This window comes from Protomyctophum parallelum (genome assembly GCF_964188405.1).
Source record: "Protomyctophum parallelum genome assembly, chromosome: 21".
NCBI classification, from domain to species: Eukaryota; Metazoa; Chordata; class Actinopteri; order Myctophiformes; family Myctophidae; genus Protomyctophum; species Protomyctophum parallelum.
Window position 1 is genome coordinate 26,995,910 of NC_139713.1, and position 16,920 is coordinate 27,012,829.

Here is a 16,920-nt window from a genome sequence, read left to right on the forward strand (position 1 = left end):
GCTAGGGAAGAAATCACACTCGTGTGAAATGAGGGGCGCTCTTATCGTACATCATCATGATGTAACATGTCTATTTGCTCAGACACTTTGTAAGAAAAAAAATAAGCCAATTTGCTCAGACTGACATACATTTTTCATTCATTGTCGATGGGAATTTAATCTGTAGGATGAAAATAGACACTAAGCTGATTTGCTCAACCACATGACGTAAATTCTCCATGCATTGTCAATGGGAATTTAATGTTTGTGTAGGACGAAAATCTACACTAATAGCTGAATATAAGAGAGGCTAGCGCCCCTCAAAAACTGCACATGGCGTTACTGTATGTGTGTGTGCGTTTTATCATGGAACACTTGGCCCAGCCACTGGGACACAGTGACATTCACACTCAGTCATGTGTGGGGGCTGCAGGATGATTATGTAACAGAAGGCCAGAAGAGGAGGTTGATGATTAAGTGTGGATAAACGTTTATTTTGTTTGGTGAATGGCTTTTTATGTTCCTCATAGAGAACCGTTTTTTGTGAAGGAACCAGAAATGGTTCCTCAACAAAGAATGTTTTCATTGTTCTTGAGGCACCTTCAACCACTCAACCCTGGCATCATCATTTTGAGCATGTCTACTCTTAATAAGCGAACATTTGTCGAAAACAGATCTGCAGGCTTACATGTGAAGAGATTTGTTTTAGAGGAAAAAGGAGCAGGCCAAGTGTAGAACTCTGGTAGACACCGTCAAAGTATAAGTTTAAAGGGATTGTGACATTAAAAAAAAGGTTTTGGAATTGTTCTTGTTTTTTTTAGGTTTTCTAATCTCAATTGCACCCAAAAAACATTAACTTTTTAACATTCAGTAGATTTTCTGTGATCTGGGGTTTTCTGGCTCAAACAGGTGCTCTGATTTGCCGGCAGTAAGTGACATCACTTACTGCAAATCCCATATATGTCAATGGGATTTGCCAGCAGATGTCACTGTTTCACTGTGTTGCCTGTTTTCATTGTAGCTCAAAAGGCCCAAAAAACCCCAAAGAAAACTTCTGACCACAGAAAATCCACTGAATGTTCAAAATTCAGGTTTTTTGGGTGTAATTGAGGTCATAAAACCTAAAAGAAAAATAAATGAAAATGAATGTCATAAAACCTTTAAGTGGTGTTCTTTAAAGTGCCTTGGTCTGAATCCAAAAATGGTTCTATATGGCATCACTCTGGTTCCGGTTCCAGGCAGTTGGCACCTTTATTTTTCTTTAGTTTATGCCAAGAGTATACCTGAATAAACCTAATAGGTCACACTCACACCTGTGGGTTACGCTGACTGTTTTTACTGCAGCAGCAACCACCCACCATAGGTGTCAATAATAGACTGCAGTATAACTATTCCAGACGTTTCTAGAAAGAGGAACAAGTTCTGTGAGTCAGTACAGAGTTGTAGTGCGAGTTGTAGTGTTACTGTTACATCATGTTACTGTGTGTATAAATAAAAATCACACCCGTGAACTGTGAAGTGAGGGGCACTCTTATCAGAAATAGGATCCAGCAGGAAAGCACGGACATCTAAACAATTCTATGGGTGCTGAACACACATACGTACAGATGAGAAGATAGGAAGTCAAGTCTGCACACAGGTATTGAGCTCCAACTTTTTGACCCCTTCGGGTCTTCGTCAGGATGCATGCCATCATTCCTGACGAAGACCCGAAGGGCAAAAAACTGAAACGCTTTGCCGACACTACAAGTTGAAGCAGCGTGCAAGCGTCATTTCCATCTACCAGCTGAAAAACGGGAAGAGGTGCTTTCTTGTCGCCTCTTGACGCGACAGTGTGCCTGTACCCACACACAAAGCTGGGCATAGGAGGGGCTAGCGCCCCTCAAAAAGCCTTATTGACAATACTGATGATAGTGCTGTCAAACAAGTCTCTCTCAGCTAAGTGGTCCTACCGTCCTTGGCCTGCTGCAGTAGATAAAAGGTGAACTTTTCCCCCTTCCCACAGCCTGGTTGGTTAACAGGACAGTGTGACCTTTAGGGCCTGGAGAGGTGTTGGCAATGGGATGATGTCAGTGTCACTTCCACTGTGAGTCTGTGACTCACCTGACACCTCACCAGTGTTGCCATATTTCGTGGCAGATATTTGAAAATAGCTTGCTTGTGAGCTTGTAACTAAATTAATTAATTTGTATCTATTGTTTGCTAGAATTGTTTTTTTAAAGGAACCATTTTGAATATTTTTTTAAACATTTTAACAACACAAATCCAGTACTGGGGTCCCTAGCTGCTACAAACTATTTTCAGATGAGGGGGGCCCATGGGCAAATAAATAATTATTAATTAGGGGGTCCTAGATTTGAAAATGTTTGAGAACCATTGGTTTAAATACAACATTAGGGAACAAGCTCAAATAAGCAACTGCACTTTAGAAACAAGCTCTGAAAAACGCAACGCAACCCACAACTCAATATTTCCAAGCAACTTTACAGAAAAACAAACCCAAAGTCGCTTATGATAAGCAGACCTGGCAACACCTCACATATCCTACTGCCCCACCCCCACACCTAAACATAAACACATGGAGCTGTGAATGTGAACATGAAGGACATGTGTGGATAGCTCCATGGTCACACATTTCTGCAGTGGTGCACTACTGACTTAACTACCGGTAAATGTAGCAATACCCCAATTTAGAAAAGCTGCTTTTAAAATGTTATGTTAGTAAACATACATGCTGTAGTATTTGTGATTGTGTCAAGATATGCTTATAGTACCAACAATAGCAGATCTACAAGCTCACAACATGTCACGATCTGTTGTGATCTGGTAGAGGTGCTATTTTTGAATAGCTAAAATAAAAGTATAAATGTTTTGTATTTATAATCTAAACCTGCAAAGTAACTAAAGCTGTCACATAATTGTAGCTGAGTAAAAAATACAATATTTACTCAAGTAAAGTATAAATTAAGTTTAGTTAGTTACTCTCCACCGCTGATGAAGAGGCATGAATCCAGAAAAAAGACAGAGAAAAGGGACAAGCACATCACACTAAAACCTGCAGTTATTTACTTTACTTGGGCACACAAATGGTGTGTCACTGTCATTGTTAACTGAGAAATCCGTTGTATGAATGAGGCTTTAGTGTGGTTGTTCCAGTGGGCAGGAAGAATGAACACTGTGAAAGAGCTAATTCTATCTTGGCACAGTCTGTGAGCAGTAGGCCTGGAAGACCTCCTATCTGCCGTGTGACGCTTCTGGCTCTGCACATTCAAACCAAATTTGTCTCCCGTTTCCTGTAAGGAAGAATGGAGAATCCACTAGAAACTCCTTCTGCCATTGGTGGAGTGCAGCATCAGGAGGAGGAAGCATGACCTTGTATGTATGTATGCTCTCTCTGACACCATTTTCTATTTCCATAGCAACGCTGCACATATTGCCAAGAAAACGGTGTTTCATGACTTTGTAGGGCAGTAGAACCTATAAATACATTCACAAATGAAATAGAAATGTCTGTCACTGTGGGAGAATTAGTTATAGGAGCAACTTGAGGGATATCAAAGAGAGAAAATCCAGTACATCTCCATCAGGTTGAAGGCTGTGGCATGATGTTTTCACCCGTGTGTGTGTGTGTGTGTGTGTGTGTGTGTGTGTGTGTGTGTGTGTGTGTGTGTGTGTGTGTTTCATGGCTGACCTCAAACATACTGGAACAAATCAGCACCAAACTTGGTGGCCAAGGAAGACACTCTCCCAATGTTTTCCAATCTAACAACAACAACTATATTATTAATGAAGAAGTCACCTCCTAGCCATCGCACTTATGGGATTGTGTTTAAGAGGCTATGTAGTGCAATTATACACACAAATGACCGACACAGCAGATAGATAAAAACACACACACATGCTAGACTGTAACAATGATGCACGCACACTTCTACACACAGAGACATAACGACACAGACAGAGTCTGTCTCAGAGACAGACATTAATAGGGTCCTTAATTAAGTCCTACTGTATATACTTTGTCATAGGAAGGATAGCGAAAATAGCAGATCCACAAGCTCATATATGTTCCACTATTTCTTTTTAAATGTTGCATGACATGCATGCCCATGTAAAAGTGAACATTAGCAGACAGTATGACTTGTCAATATTTGATTTATTTCGAATAGTCAGTAAAACATAAATAGCATACCCTTTGAAAATCATCATAGACTATTCAGTTATTCATAGCATCTATTATGTCTACATGGATGGACGCGGCATCACGGACATTTTCCAGGATCCATAACGTGTCGTGACCAAATCAGCTGAGCCCAGCCGTCGGAACTCCGGAAGCAAGCCTCGAGATGGAGAAGGAGGCTGCTACATCCGCGTGATCATAACACGCCGACCAATGGGCTTCAGCGAGGCAACAGAAAACATGGCATTCCCTGTCATGCGTCAGGGACTGGGCGGGTTCGGGGAAAGCTCGGTCACGCTGTGTGGGTGGAGAGTGTAGTAAGAAGCTGCCGCAGCAGACAGTATTTATCAGACCGCAGAGAGGCACCGGACTGAGGAGAACATTTCAGCACCTTCCATCACTGGATAGCAACATAGTATAATAAGCCGGCATTTCAGCACCAGTGTTAGTGGACAGCGACAGTATAATAAACAGGCATTTCAGCACCAATGTCAGTACAGACAGTGACAGATTAAACAAAGAGGCATTTCAGCACCACTGTTACTGGACAGCGACATAGTTTAATAAGCAACCATGGTTCTTATCTGGACGCAATTTGGAATGAAGCACAAAAATGTCAACGTCAAGTGCAAAGTACGTTCTATGCACAGGGATGACAGCTCGAGCTCTTCGTCTGGGGTAAGTTTAATTTATTCAGTCTGTATCACAGATTAACAAGTAGGCTTAGAAAGTACTGCATCAATCTGTTAACCAGAGCTTAATACAAACATTCGGAATTAGTACTAGTCTGCTGTTGTTTAATTCTATTGTTTACGCTGATTGCCATAGTCTACTTTTGCACCCATGTACATGTGTGTAAATCCATGAAATGCATGAGTGTGTGTGCATGTTCCGTAAAATCGGAGCTGTGTGTGAAAGCTGAGGACACCGACTGTTGCTGTGGGTTCATTCAAATGCAGGCTGTTAATGTGCCAACTGCAGCCAATCGCTGCAGAGATCTCTGTTGTTAGGGAGGTCTTTACCTTCACTAGCCTGCACAGAGAGAGAGAGAGAGAGAATATATGAATATTGAATATATAGATCACTGGTTCTCATTTCTCAACATGAGGTCCAGGGACCCCCATGGGGTCCTTGAGGAGGTTCCAGTGGGCCTCTAGACAAATCATAGTTGGGAACCAAACTACTCTGAGACTGCATTAACTCTGAGAATGTATAAAATGGAAATAAATGGACCCTTATGGGTTCCATTTGTACACTCTCAAATCATGCAGTGGAGTTTACAGTGTGGAATGAGGGTCCATGGCATAATGAATATAAAAGTGGGGGTCTTTGAAATAAGAAAAGAGATAACACAGATGATGAACGCATATGAGATCATGTTGCTCAGTGTCATTGGCTCCTATACTGGCTTTGTGAGACTCTATGAGCAAAACACTGAACGAGCAGATTGGTGCCTTACATGGTTGCTTCTGTCTTCATTCAGTGTGTGTGAATGGGTGAATGTAATACACATTGTAAAGCACTTTGGATATGGTGCTATACACAATGCAGATTTTCGCATACAGGCTTTTCAAAGGTTCTGGTAGGCCCTATTATACAATATGATGGCCTCTAACTTCCCTGGACTATCAATCCACACAGTTAAATTCACACTTGACATAGTAGTGTTACTTTTCATCAATCTCATTCACTCATAGATTCATACTCGTTTCATACAAGTCGTTTTAACAGTAGATTATGCTCACAAGTATTTGAAAGAGAGAAGAAAAAAACTAATACAGCAGTCCATTCTCTTTGTGAAAGGTGGCAGGTGATACCAGAGCATCTGCTTTGCTAACCAACGTGTGATGTCTTGGTTTCCTCAGGAGAGCAGTAAGTCTGATCAAGACGTGCCTTGTCTACCGATCAAATCCACGGGGAAGGATTTCTACAAGGTCCTGGGCGTCTCCTCTGACTCCAATGAAGATGAGATCAAGAAGGCTTACAGGAAGATGGCTCTGAAGTTTCACCCAGACAAGAACAGCGAGGCTGACGCAGAGGACAGGTTCAAAGAGATCGCAGAAGCCTATGAGATCTTGACCGACCCCAAGAAGAGGAATATATATGACCAGTTTGGAGAGGAAGGTGAGCGGGAGGCCATTTATGCAATTCATGCTTTTGTGGTAGATTATTCATTTAACCAGAAGTGGGGAATAGATACAGTATGTTCACTGACTCAAGCAGTAATCCATTCTCTTGTATTTCTGGCAATATGTGCAATGTAGACATTAATGAGTCCCACAGCTGATAAATTATTTAAGACTGCAGTGGAAGTGCTTTCCTCACAACTTCATTTTACACTTGTACAATGGCGGAAAGTAGAAAATAATGAAAAAGAAATGATCTACAGTCTCACAAAGTGTTGTGATATAAAGCCATTGTGAGCATGCAGATCTATAACATTTTTGTTACCACCACACTCTTGACTCCTCTGGTGCGATATCCTCTTAGATCGACAACATTTATAACATCATTTTGTATTGTTTCTTACATTTTAGAGACATGTAAGAAACAATAAAAAGTGCAACCCATTGCTGTTATAAAAGAGCATGGCGATCTGCATCGGAATGAAATACCACGCCAATAAGGTTGCTCTGTATAAATGCCACCCTTGTGTTCTTTCTGTCTCACAGGACTTAAAAATGGCGGCGGGATGTCAATGGCCGGCCATGCAAACACAAACCGCAGCTATTTCCATGGTGACGCCCACGCTACCTTCTCCACCTTCTTTCACGGTTCTGATCATTTTGATATCTTTTTTGGGCCCGAGTTTGATGTTGAGGACAAACTTTTCAACCCCTTCAACCGCTTCATGTTCAGAAACGTGGGCGGGGTTCACGCCCGCGACCTTCATAAGGGCCGACGGCACTTGCAGGCTGTGGTGGTGCACGACCTTCTGGTGACACTGGAGGAGGTGTTGCACGGCTGCACGAGGCACATGAAGATCACACGCAGACGGCTCAATGCCGATGGCAGCAGCCTGAGATCCGAAGACAAGGTGCTCAACGTGGTCGTGAAGAAGGGCTGGAAGGCTGGGACCAGGATCACCTTCCCCAGAGAGGGAGATGAGACCCCCAACAATGGCCCTGCCGATGTCACATTCATCCTCAAGGACAAGAAGCACCCTCAGTACAAGAGAGATGGTTCCAACATCATCTACACAGCCAAGATCACCCTCAAAGAGGTGGGTTTGTGTTCATTTAGAACATTATATAAAATCACTGGTCTATTATAATCTAAGCAAAATGGGAGACATTTTATGCAATAGAGCCACTTAAACACACTCATTTTATGTAATTGTATGCTACACAATTACATAAAATGACGAATAGTCTAAAGAAATATGGGAGACATTATGCAATAGATCAAGCCACTCATTCTATGTACTTTTAAGCTGTAAAAAATGACTGGTCTATTAATACTCAAAGCAACATAGACATTATGCAATAGATGCAGCCACTTAAACCCACTCAGTGAAGGTTCAAATATGCTATTATCACAGTCATCGTTTATATAACACTACAATCCTTCATCATTCATGCTCTTTTGTATACCACTTATTTTTGAGTGGTGCAACCACTCCAAGGAACAGCAATGTCCGTGTTCCCGTGTTCACCTATGTGTTCATTAATGAGCATCATTTAATGAGTACCAGAGAGAGAGAGAGAGAGAGAGAGAGGGGGGGGGGAGGGGGGGGGGGGGGAGCGGAGTTGCACCACTCGGTTCACACAGGTGTGATTCTTTTAAGCGTGCAGACTGCAGCCTTCTGCAGTGATAATATCCCTGTCATATTTACTGAGGATCATGGCTTTAATTCTTCACTGAAGACATACAGCTGTTATTCTCTGAGACTCTTCCCCACTGCTTACGGGGCTGACAAACCCCTGCTAACACAGCAGCAGCAGCTTGCTCTAGTGTTGTACCTCATCAGCTCCTGCAGAGCAAGAGAGAGCGGAAACCTAAATTTAGCCTCAAAGCTGACTGCCCCCGCAAATATCTCTCTTCCTTTTCTCTCTCTCCTACGACACCACATTTCTAGAAGGCTTTCATATACAGGGAGCCTTCTTTCTTTGTTTATTGCTTTCTATTCTGCACTTACGCCCACATTCGGCTAGTATATAGAACAAGGACTAAACATAATATGCAACACTGGTTAATTGCATAACAGAGGAAATTATACACTTGGAGAAGCAGCTGCTCCACATTTTTCTCTGTTATGTAACATGCCACTTTAGAAAGCCATCAACTAAATTCAATTCAGTTCATTGAGTTCAATCATCTTATAGTACCAAAGCATCTCAAGATTAACAGTTACATACATGTATAGAACAGAGACCCCCCCCCCCCCCCCACAAGAAACCGTGAGCAGAACCAGGCATTACTTGATTGATGTTCTCAGTGTATAATTCATTGATTCAGTCATTACAGGGACCCCTGAGAATACATTACAAAACCTCAGTCTTGAGAACTGACATGTATCTCTCTTCTTTTCTTCAGGCTCTTTGTGGATGCACAGTTAACGTCCCCACACTGGGAAACCGGATGATGCCGCTACCATGTAGCGATGTCATCAAACCTGGTGCTATCCGGCGACTGCGGGGTGAGGGTTTGCCCCTTCCCAAGAGCCCCTCTAAGCGTGGCGACTTGATGGTGGAGTTCCAGGTGATCTTCCCCGACAGGATCCCACCCCAGTCTCGTGAGATCATCAAGCACAGTCTGGCCAAGTGCTAATTGCTTATGACCAGATCTCCACAGCTTCACCATGCATTCTGACGTATACTTAGTTGCCTTCACTGCCTCAATCAGCCAGAAAGAGAGGAAGGAAGGATGGAATTAATTAAGCGAGATGGGAGATTGGGGTTGATCGTCGAGAGAGAGGAATTGGGGGAGGTATGGAGAATGAGGGAGAGCTTATTCAGAGAGAGAGGGGGGAGGGAGGGGGAGAGAGAAAGAGGGCGAGGGATGTGGATAGAGGGAGAGCTTAATCATAGACTAGAGAGAGAATGCTAGAGAAAGGCAGAGAGAGGGAGGGAGGGAGAGAGAGCCTATACATCCACGCAATATCCCGGCAACTGCTGGGTACCTAAGTATACATCAGGCATGAGTGTACTGTACGATGTTGCACAGCCTTGCAAAAGGTGCTAAAAAAATCACAATCTCGTATTGTGTTTGTACAAGGGCAAGCCAAGCCTCACTGGAGACAGCAGATGACATAGAGACTTGAGCAAGAGATGATTTGCTACTGTTGTATGCACTTTAGGCATGATGCTCAATACCACACACAGTGGTGTGTTCAGAACTGACAAATGGTATCTGAAGGCTTTCTTTTGAATAAAAGATGTACTGTTTTTTTTTGCAAACCCATGTTATATCAAATTGCAATTCAAGTTTATATATAGACTTAATGCAAATGTTATAATAATGTGCCAAAATAATGACTCAAAGTTATATGGTGTTCATATGACTGATCTTTTACATTGATTTATTACAATAGAAAAAATGTACTTGTGTACTAAGATGTACTTGCGTACAGAAAATAGAAACATTGTCTCTAAGAGAGACTCATCTGTCAAATATTCTATTGAATCATTTGAAATGTTTGTATATATTCTGCAATAAACCATATATTATGAATTGATATGGATATAGCAGTAGCATGAACAACAGAAAGAATATACTGTATATGAACTTGCTTTATGTTTCCAAACATTTAATATGTTATAATTCAGTTTTAGGATATTGTATAGTTGGAGAGGTATCACAAAAAGCTTCAATAAAGTTTGCTTTTTTAAGATTACTTGTTGTCGTTTCCTACCTTGTATTTATATGGAAATTGAGGTAAGAGAGTGCCGACTTGTAACCATGGTAACAAGTCCCCAAGCTAGCTGTCCTGGGCCTTGGCTGCAGTCACCACGGGCGCCACCTCCAAGAAAACGTTCTAAAAGGGGCAACTAAGAGGAAAAAAATCCTATGCTTAAAATAACAAGAGAAAGTTAAACAAACAAAACAAATATGATCAACGAACTCAGATTTAAAGATATTCTGCTGGCCAACATTTCAGACATGCAGGGTAGACTGAGCAGCACAAAACAATCCACACACAAGACTAATGCATTACTGCCATCTCATGGTTAACACTGGGGATGCAGTGTCCTGATAGGCCAGTCAAGTCTTCTCGAGTCTTCATTTTAGTTGACTACTAACAGACAGAATTATATCGGTATAACTCAATACAGAATAGATACAGTAAATAATTAGGCCTAAATAAATAATCAGAATACAGTCATGGTCAGTACTTTTACTTAAAAAGAAAAGAAAAAGAAGGTGGGAAAAGAAAATCTAATCGTTTACAGTTACACTTTGTAACACAGTTGACAGTTCCAGGATTAACAATTCGCAGAGGGTGAGTGTCTGAATGAGCTATCAAGCCATCATGAGAAACACCTGCGCACCTGCCGTCTGCTCTGCATACTGGAGCGCACTGATCCATAGTATTGGTTGAACTGTTCAGCGGTTGAACTTCGCTGCGAAGATGATGGAAAACATTCACTTTTGTACGAAAAGCAAGTCGTTATGCCTAAATAATGTCGCAAACGGGCCAAACAACACTTTCAAACCTGAGTGAAAGTTACCCAGTGACTAATTTGACATTGCTTGTCCTTTTGCTCATACCTTGCGTGGTTCTCCTGCTTCTGTTGAACTGTGTTTTCCTGGGTTACAAGTTATTGATAATATCCAAGAAGAACACAAAGAAACGTGAGGACGAGGAAATGTTTTTGCAATCGACTCTGTCCACGCGTCACCGATTCATGAGGATAGGTGACGTCCCTTGTTTCGCAAATCAGGACGGACTCGACGGATCGAGGACTTATGTGTCAGAACCAGCTCCGCAACAACCGGTGACCTCGTCAAGAACCTCCACAACAGATCAGCGATTGGGCCTGCGGTTCCTTCGGCCAGATGGGGCCACAGGAACCGGCTCAGGGTCCCTGAGAGCGCCGAGCACCATTCTGGCAACACCAACAGATCGCACTTCTGTGGCTGTGTTGCCCAAGTCACATCATATAATGTGAGTCATTCTCAAAGTGTTCTATGTACTAGACTAGTGTGTGTATAGTAGAATCATGGGGTCCCAGAGATAAAACCATATTTGATCAAATAGGGGTTTGTGGCCTAATGCAGTAGTTCTCAACCTGGGAGTGACAATTTAAGGACTTTCAATACCTAAAATAAATAAATTTAAAAAGGACCATTACTGCATCAAAAGTAGCTAGGCTAATCAACAAACTATAGGCCTACTATAAAATCTGGTCAAACATTGGCAGATTGTCAAATAAGTAAGAGGCAACGTTAGAGGGTATGTGCATGACATCATCATCAAACCTAGCCCCTCTCGGAACCCCCTGGGGTCTCCAAAATGTCAGAAACTTCAGTACCATTGGGTTCTGACTTGTAGGGCTACATCAAACCAGGAAGTTGCAGGAATGATTCATGTTCATGATAACTACTTTTTATATATGTGATGTATGACATGCTTTTGTTTTTGCTTAAATGTAAGTCGCTCTGGATCAAGAGCATCTGCTAAATGCCTAAATTGTAAATGCCTACTGAGTGGCAAAAAACTACTTTCTGGCCTCGACAGCCCATACATCCACACAGAAAAGTCCTATTTGATTGCATTAAACAATGTTAAACTCACTTAGCATGTTGCTTTGCCACTCAATTTGCCATTCACCATACCCTCTATAGTGAAAATAGCTTTTAGATCAGCTATTTTCACAATAATTACACGTGGAACCGAGTCTCAACTCCTACAATTCCAAGTGCTTGTCAGGTCCCAACTACCGGTATAAGTTCAAAAATGATTATTTTTGGGGTGTCACGTGGCCTAAAGAGGTTGAGAACCACTGGCCTAATGCATATTTATCAATTAAACTGGGGGTCATTGAAATGAAAACAACTTTCAGAATCATTGCTCTACTACAGTTATGCATGCATCATTCTGTTCATTAGAAAAATATTTTCTCTATATTCTCAGGTCTAAGTACTGCCAGAGGAAGATGGACTGGCTTCACACCTGTGCACCTGTATTGCAGCAATACAGTGATTCAGAGGCTGATAAGATAAACGATGTGCCACCCAACTCACCTGAGGAGGTACACATTCACTACTATCAATGGTAACTATGTATGTAACAAACCAAAGCAACACAAGACACTAAGAAATGCATGTTTGATTATACTAAATATGGAGACTCATGTGTGATTCAGGTGACACAGCAGATGGGAAGTATGTTAGACTTACTGACAGATGTGCAACAGACTTGTCTGAATTCATCCTCGGTCAACCTGGGGCTTGACAGCGACTTTGGTGCAAGTGCAGGTATAGTCTCAATACTGCCTATTGACCTACACATGCACTGTTTCTCATCTTTATGTTTGGGAACCACCAGGGTTTCAAAAGTGTGGCATAGTTCTCACACTTTCATGTCAAGGACCTCCAAATGTATATGTATTTGGCCACAGACAATCTGCACATGTTTTGTGCCAGAGACCCGGGTAGACCCCAGCCGAGAAGAGATTTGTCTAAAAAGAATGTAAAGGAAATTAAGATTTTCCAAAATACAAGATGTACAAGCTGAAGTGAGGCTTGTGTGCTATGTAACTGCTATTTTTTAATGGCCAACATGTAGAATATGGATAAAGGCCGTGTTTAAAATGTATGAACACATTTAGTTTGAACCCTCTCAAGGACCACTGGGGGCTCCCGGACCCCACTTTGAGAACCACCACTTTAAGGGGTCTAACTGAGAGTATACAAAAAAGGAACCAAATGGACCTGTTCCATTTGTACAATCTCAGTGTTCAGTTACGAAACACCCGATTTTACAGTGTGGTCCCAGAGATAAAAGAAATATAATAAAAAAAATTATCAAAGGAGGGTCTGTGGCCTAATTATGCATATTAAACTGGAGAAGGTGTGGGTTATACCAATTTTTAATTTCTATTAATACTATTTTACTCTTTTTATTTTTTCACCAACAAAGACCATGCTTTACCCAGACCATTTCCTTTTTCTTAAACTGGGGGTCCTTGAAATAAACAAGGTTGAGAATCACTGCCCAGCAGTCATGCATGCATCATTGTGGGTTACAAATACAATTTCTCTTCTCAGGTGTCTCACTCCGGATATTGTCTGCAGATAGTGACGGCCTGCTGCCCAGTGGTGTGTTGGCATCTGTGCTGGAATGGGATTATTATGACCCCTGTTATGTCCGGCAAAACAGAATACCCAAGCAAAATTACTACATACCCTCAATACACCCTAAGCAGTACTGGGTGTAACGTATGCTGCTGCAGGAATTATTTAAGCTAAAATCTGTTTTAAAGTTTTTATTTATTCAGCTTAAAGAGCTTAAAGTATATTAAACACAAATGTTATATTAAGTACATTTATATATATATTTTTACAGCACTTTCTAAAAGCGCACTGGCACATTTAGCATTTTGTTGTTTGGTTCTCTCACTTAATAATTTATTATTTCATATGTTTTAATTATATTCAAAATCAAATCTAAATGCATCACTTAAATCATTTAATTAGTCAAACGTTCATTCCATTCACTTATTCCAATTGTAAATGTCACTACTTCACATTATATGGACAATATTGGTCTTTAGTTTCATGACCATATATCACTATTTCTTTGACACAATGTAAATTGTTGCACTCATTTCTCCAATAAAGATTGCAAATGTACATGCGTAAGCCTTTGATGCAGTAGACAAATTAACGTTCTTTAGTTAATGTAATTATACACACACCTTTGTTGGTGTGTGTGTGCATGTATTAGTTGGTGCATGCTGCATAGTAAGAAAGGATCACATTTAGCCTTCACAACTGCACCTTCCTTAAACAGTATTTTACAGTGCTTTAAGAATAACAAGATAAAACAATGTGAAATTTCATGGAAGACCGTCAGGGGAAAAAACATAATGAGATATCCGAGTAAGGGAGATATTAAAGAACAAATTAAAAGCAAAAGCAGGAGTCTACACAAAAGTCTTCGTAATAGAATTACCCTGATAAAATCATCCCCAATATTCGATACAAGGAGAAAATCAGTCATTTATTTATTCAGTTGTGAATGTATCTTTGCTGCCAAGCAAGAACTGAAGAATGGTAAAAATCACCCTGCAACATCTACAAGCAACCACAAGATAGCACAAGTGTGCATTATTTCATATTTTACATGAGGTGTGATTTAACATACAGTACATTATATCTGGCCAGCAATTGATTGTCATACGTTTTATATAATAGAATATAATCTGTATTATATTCCATTGAAGATTTATTAAGGTGTTATTTAATCATTAAGGGTTGAATATGAATATGTTTAGGCTATTATAGGAATGAATAAGAATGTCTGCAGTTTCTTTCAATTCTAGACTTTCCCAGACTATTTTCTTACTAAACATTATCGGACAAATAAAAGTAAAAATGTAAGTTAGACAGACAATACAATCACTTTATTTGTTACACTTTGTTAATTGCATTGATGTAAAGGTGCAGTGGATTAATAACAACCAAAGTATACACAAACAAGCCCACTCAACAATTAAATCAAAATAACAATAAATAAAGCAGGTATTCACAATAACAAAAAAGCAAAGAGCAACGCAACGCTTGAATAGCCAACATGTAGAATATGGATAAAGGGTTTAAAATGTATTCACAGTTTGCTATAAATGTGTTAATACATCACCACCATGTCACAACCATTAAGTCTAATACTGTTGGAGAAGATAGTTTACAATCTCATGATCAAGTCAGTAGGAGTGGACGGGGACAGGATAAGCCAATTGGCTTATCCTAACTGGGAAACAAAAGTAGAACCATAATTGTCTCAGTTTATTCTGGAGAGATACAAGTGGAAAGGGACAAAAACAACATTCACGTTTTGAGGCTGGATAGGTACTCTACCCACAAGAATAGTTTGTAGCTTGGTTCCATTTAACCTAAACCTATATTAGAAGGCAATTTGGTTATGCAATAATGTATAAATAATCCAAATATGAGACCTTTTTAACATTTGTTGAGAGAGGGAGGGGGAATTAAATTAAGCCATTAACAATTGTTTAATGTAGGCCCTATACATTTCATGGAGTATAGTTATTGTAGCAACCTGTTCAAAGTGGTGAATTTTGCCTGGGATATGGAGTATAGTAAATATCTATTGGAATACAAATTGATGATCAGTTCAATTAAGTAGGGAGAACATTGGCAGCTCTCACAAAATGAATCAACTACCGGTCTACCGCAAACCCATCCCAAGATTTTGTGCAACTTTAACAAAAAGGCAATCTAAACATGTAGCACTCCGCCTAGCACCTCCCCAACCCATCCTTATCCAATAGGCATGTTAGCAACGAAGAAAGCTTGACCTGCATAGCAACTGTTGCTAAACTATTTAGACTATTTAGCTTTTTGGGATGGGATTTAGTGAAGGGCTAATTATACAAAGAATATCTTTTCTGAGTTGAGCTAATGGCAGTAAATGTAAAATATAAAATATATTACTACAATCCTACAATTGTCCTCAATTCTTTGTGCAATAATCATAGCTTCTTCTGGACAGATAATGGTTTCAAAAGGACCCGGAGCTGCTTCTTCCTATCATTCACACACCCTAAGTGAGTGTTGGCAGTCAGAGAGGAACACCCCAACGTCTCCATGTTGATGTCCTCTCTGTAGACGGGCCCATCATGCCAGAAGAGGTCGAAGCCACCCACCCTCTTCTCTTCCCCAGTGAGTCTTGCCTCCATATCTATTATGTGTAGTGTGTCTTCCAGCATATTATACTTCATCTCATAGTCCTCCTGATTGCTGCCTGCCATTGACGGAGAGGCATTCACTTCAATCAACCACGGTTTGAGGTTCTGGTCCAGTAGGATGTCATAGCCATAGAGTTCAAAGCAGTGTTTGTCATTTATAACGAGCTTCTGCACACTCTGCAGGCTGAAGATAAATATGTTATCCACGTCCTTGAGCATAGCCTCAACGGTCTCGGAGCCATGCTTGGCAGTCAAGTACCTACGAAGCTGATCTATCTGCCACTTGCAGCCCTTTTCAGGATCATAGGCGGGTGCTGTTCTTTGAACTGCTACATTGGTGAGGTGAGAATACTCATCATAAATACTGTTGAGGTCATATCGTGTAGTGCAGATGCGGGCAAAGCCGTCCCGATACAACCAGGCCTTCAAAGGATGAAATGATGTTACGAGGACATAGACTCTCAAATCAAATTTCTTGCCATTAATAAGGTAGGGATTTTCTATGTAGCGCTGTACCACGTAGTTTTGCACTTGATTCTCTTCTGCTTGTACTTCCTCCGAGTACCGGAAGGTGCCAGCATCCCTTTTCCAGTCCATGATATCTTTCAGTTTTCTGAATAGGAAAATCCCCTTGCCTTCCCTTCCCGACACCGGTTTCATGATCCATGTGCTGCCAGGGGATTTTTTGAATTCCTCTACAAAGAGGTGGTACTCATTGGGAAGATCAAAGGTGCGGGGGAAAAAGTCACATTTGGCTGCTTCCCGCCACCCAACTTCCCTTTCAAGGGTTTTACGATACCTTTTCAGGTTTTTCACCATGCTGTTCTTTCGCGTAAGCTCATAGCACTTGCGAAAGTGGCATATCCTCTGATGTTCTTCCATAAA

The 16,920-nt window shown here is 40.9% G+C and overlaps 3 protein-coding genes across 3 annotated transcripts; 2 read left to right on the forward strand and 1 right to left on the reverse strand.

Annotated features, from left to right (window-relative positions):
• The first annotated feature begins 4,716 nt into the window (after nucleotides 1-4,716).
• Nucleotides 4,717-9,001, forward strand: LOC310878754 (dnaJ homolog subfamily B member 5). The gene is made up of 4 exons (XM_083793136.1): nucleotides 4,717-4,837; nucleotides 6,025-6,283; nucleotides 6,832-7,382; nucleotides 8,696-9,001. The coding sequence occupies exons 1-4, from the start codon at nucleotides 4,733-4,735 to the stop codon at nucleotides 8,927-8,929; spliced, it is 1,149 nt and encodes a 382-aa protein (XP_083649262.1). The 5' UTR covers nucleotides 4,717-4,732; the 3' UTR covers nucleotides 8,930-9,001.
• A 1,781-nt stretch (nucleotides 9,002-10,782) lies between these two features.
• hwa (huluwa) lies at nucleotides 10,783-13,542 on the forward strand (the record flags this gene model as incomplete). Its single annotated transcript, XM_083793335.1, has 4 exons — nucleotides 10,783-11,267; nucleotides 12,237-12,354; nucleotides 12,469-12,580; nucleotides 13,373-13,542. 4 exons carry the CDS (start codon nucleotides 10,783-10,785, stop codon nucleotides 13,540-13,542), a joined length of 885 nt encoding a protein of 294 aa, XP_083649461.1.
• Nucleotides 13,543-15,819: 2,277 nt separating this feature from the next.
• On the reverse strand, nucleotides 15,820-16,917 carry LOC310878920 (putative tubulin polyglutamylase TTLL9; the record flags this gene model as incomplete). Its single annotated transcript, XM_083793336.1, has 1 exon — nucleotides 15,820-16,917. The coding sequence occupies one exon, from the start codon at nucleotides 16,915-16,917 to the stop codon at nucleotides 15,820-15,822; it is 1,098 nt and encodes a 365-aa protein (XP_083649462.1).
• Between the last annotated feature and the right edge of the window lie 3 nt (nucleotides 16,918-16,920).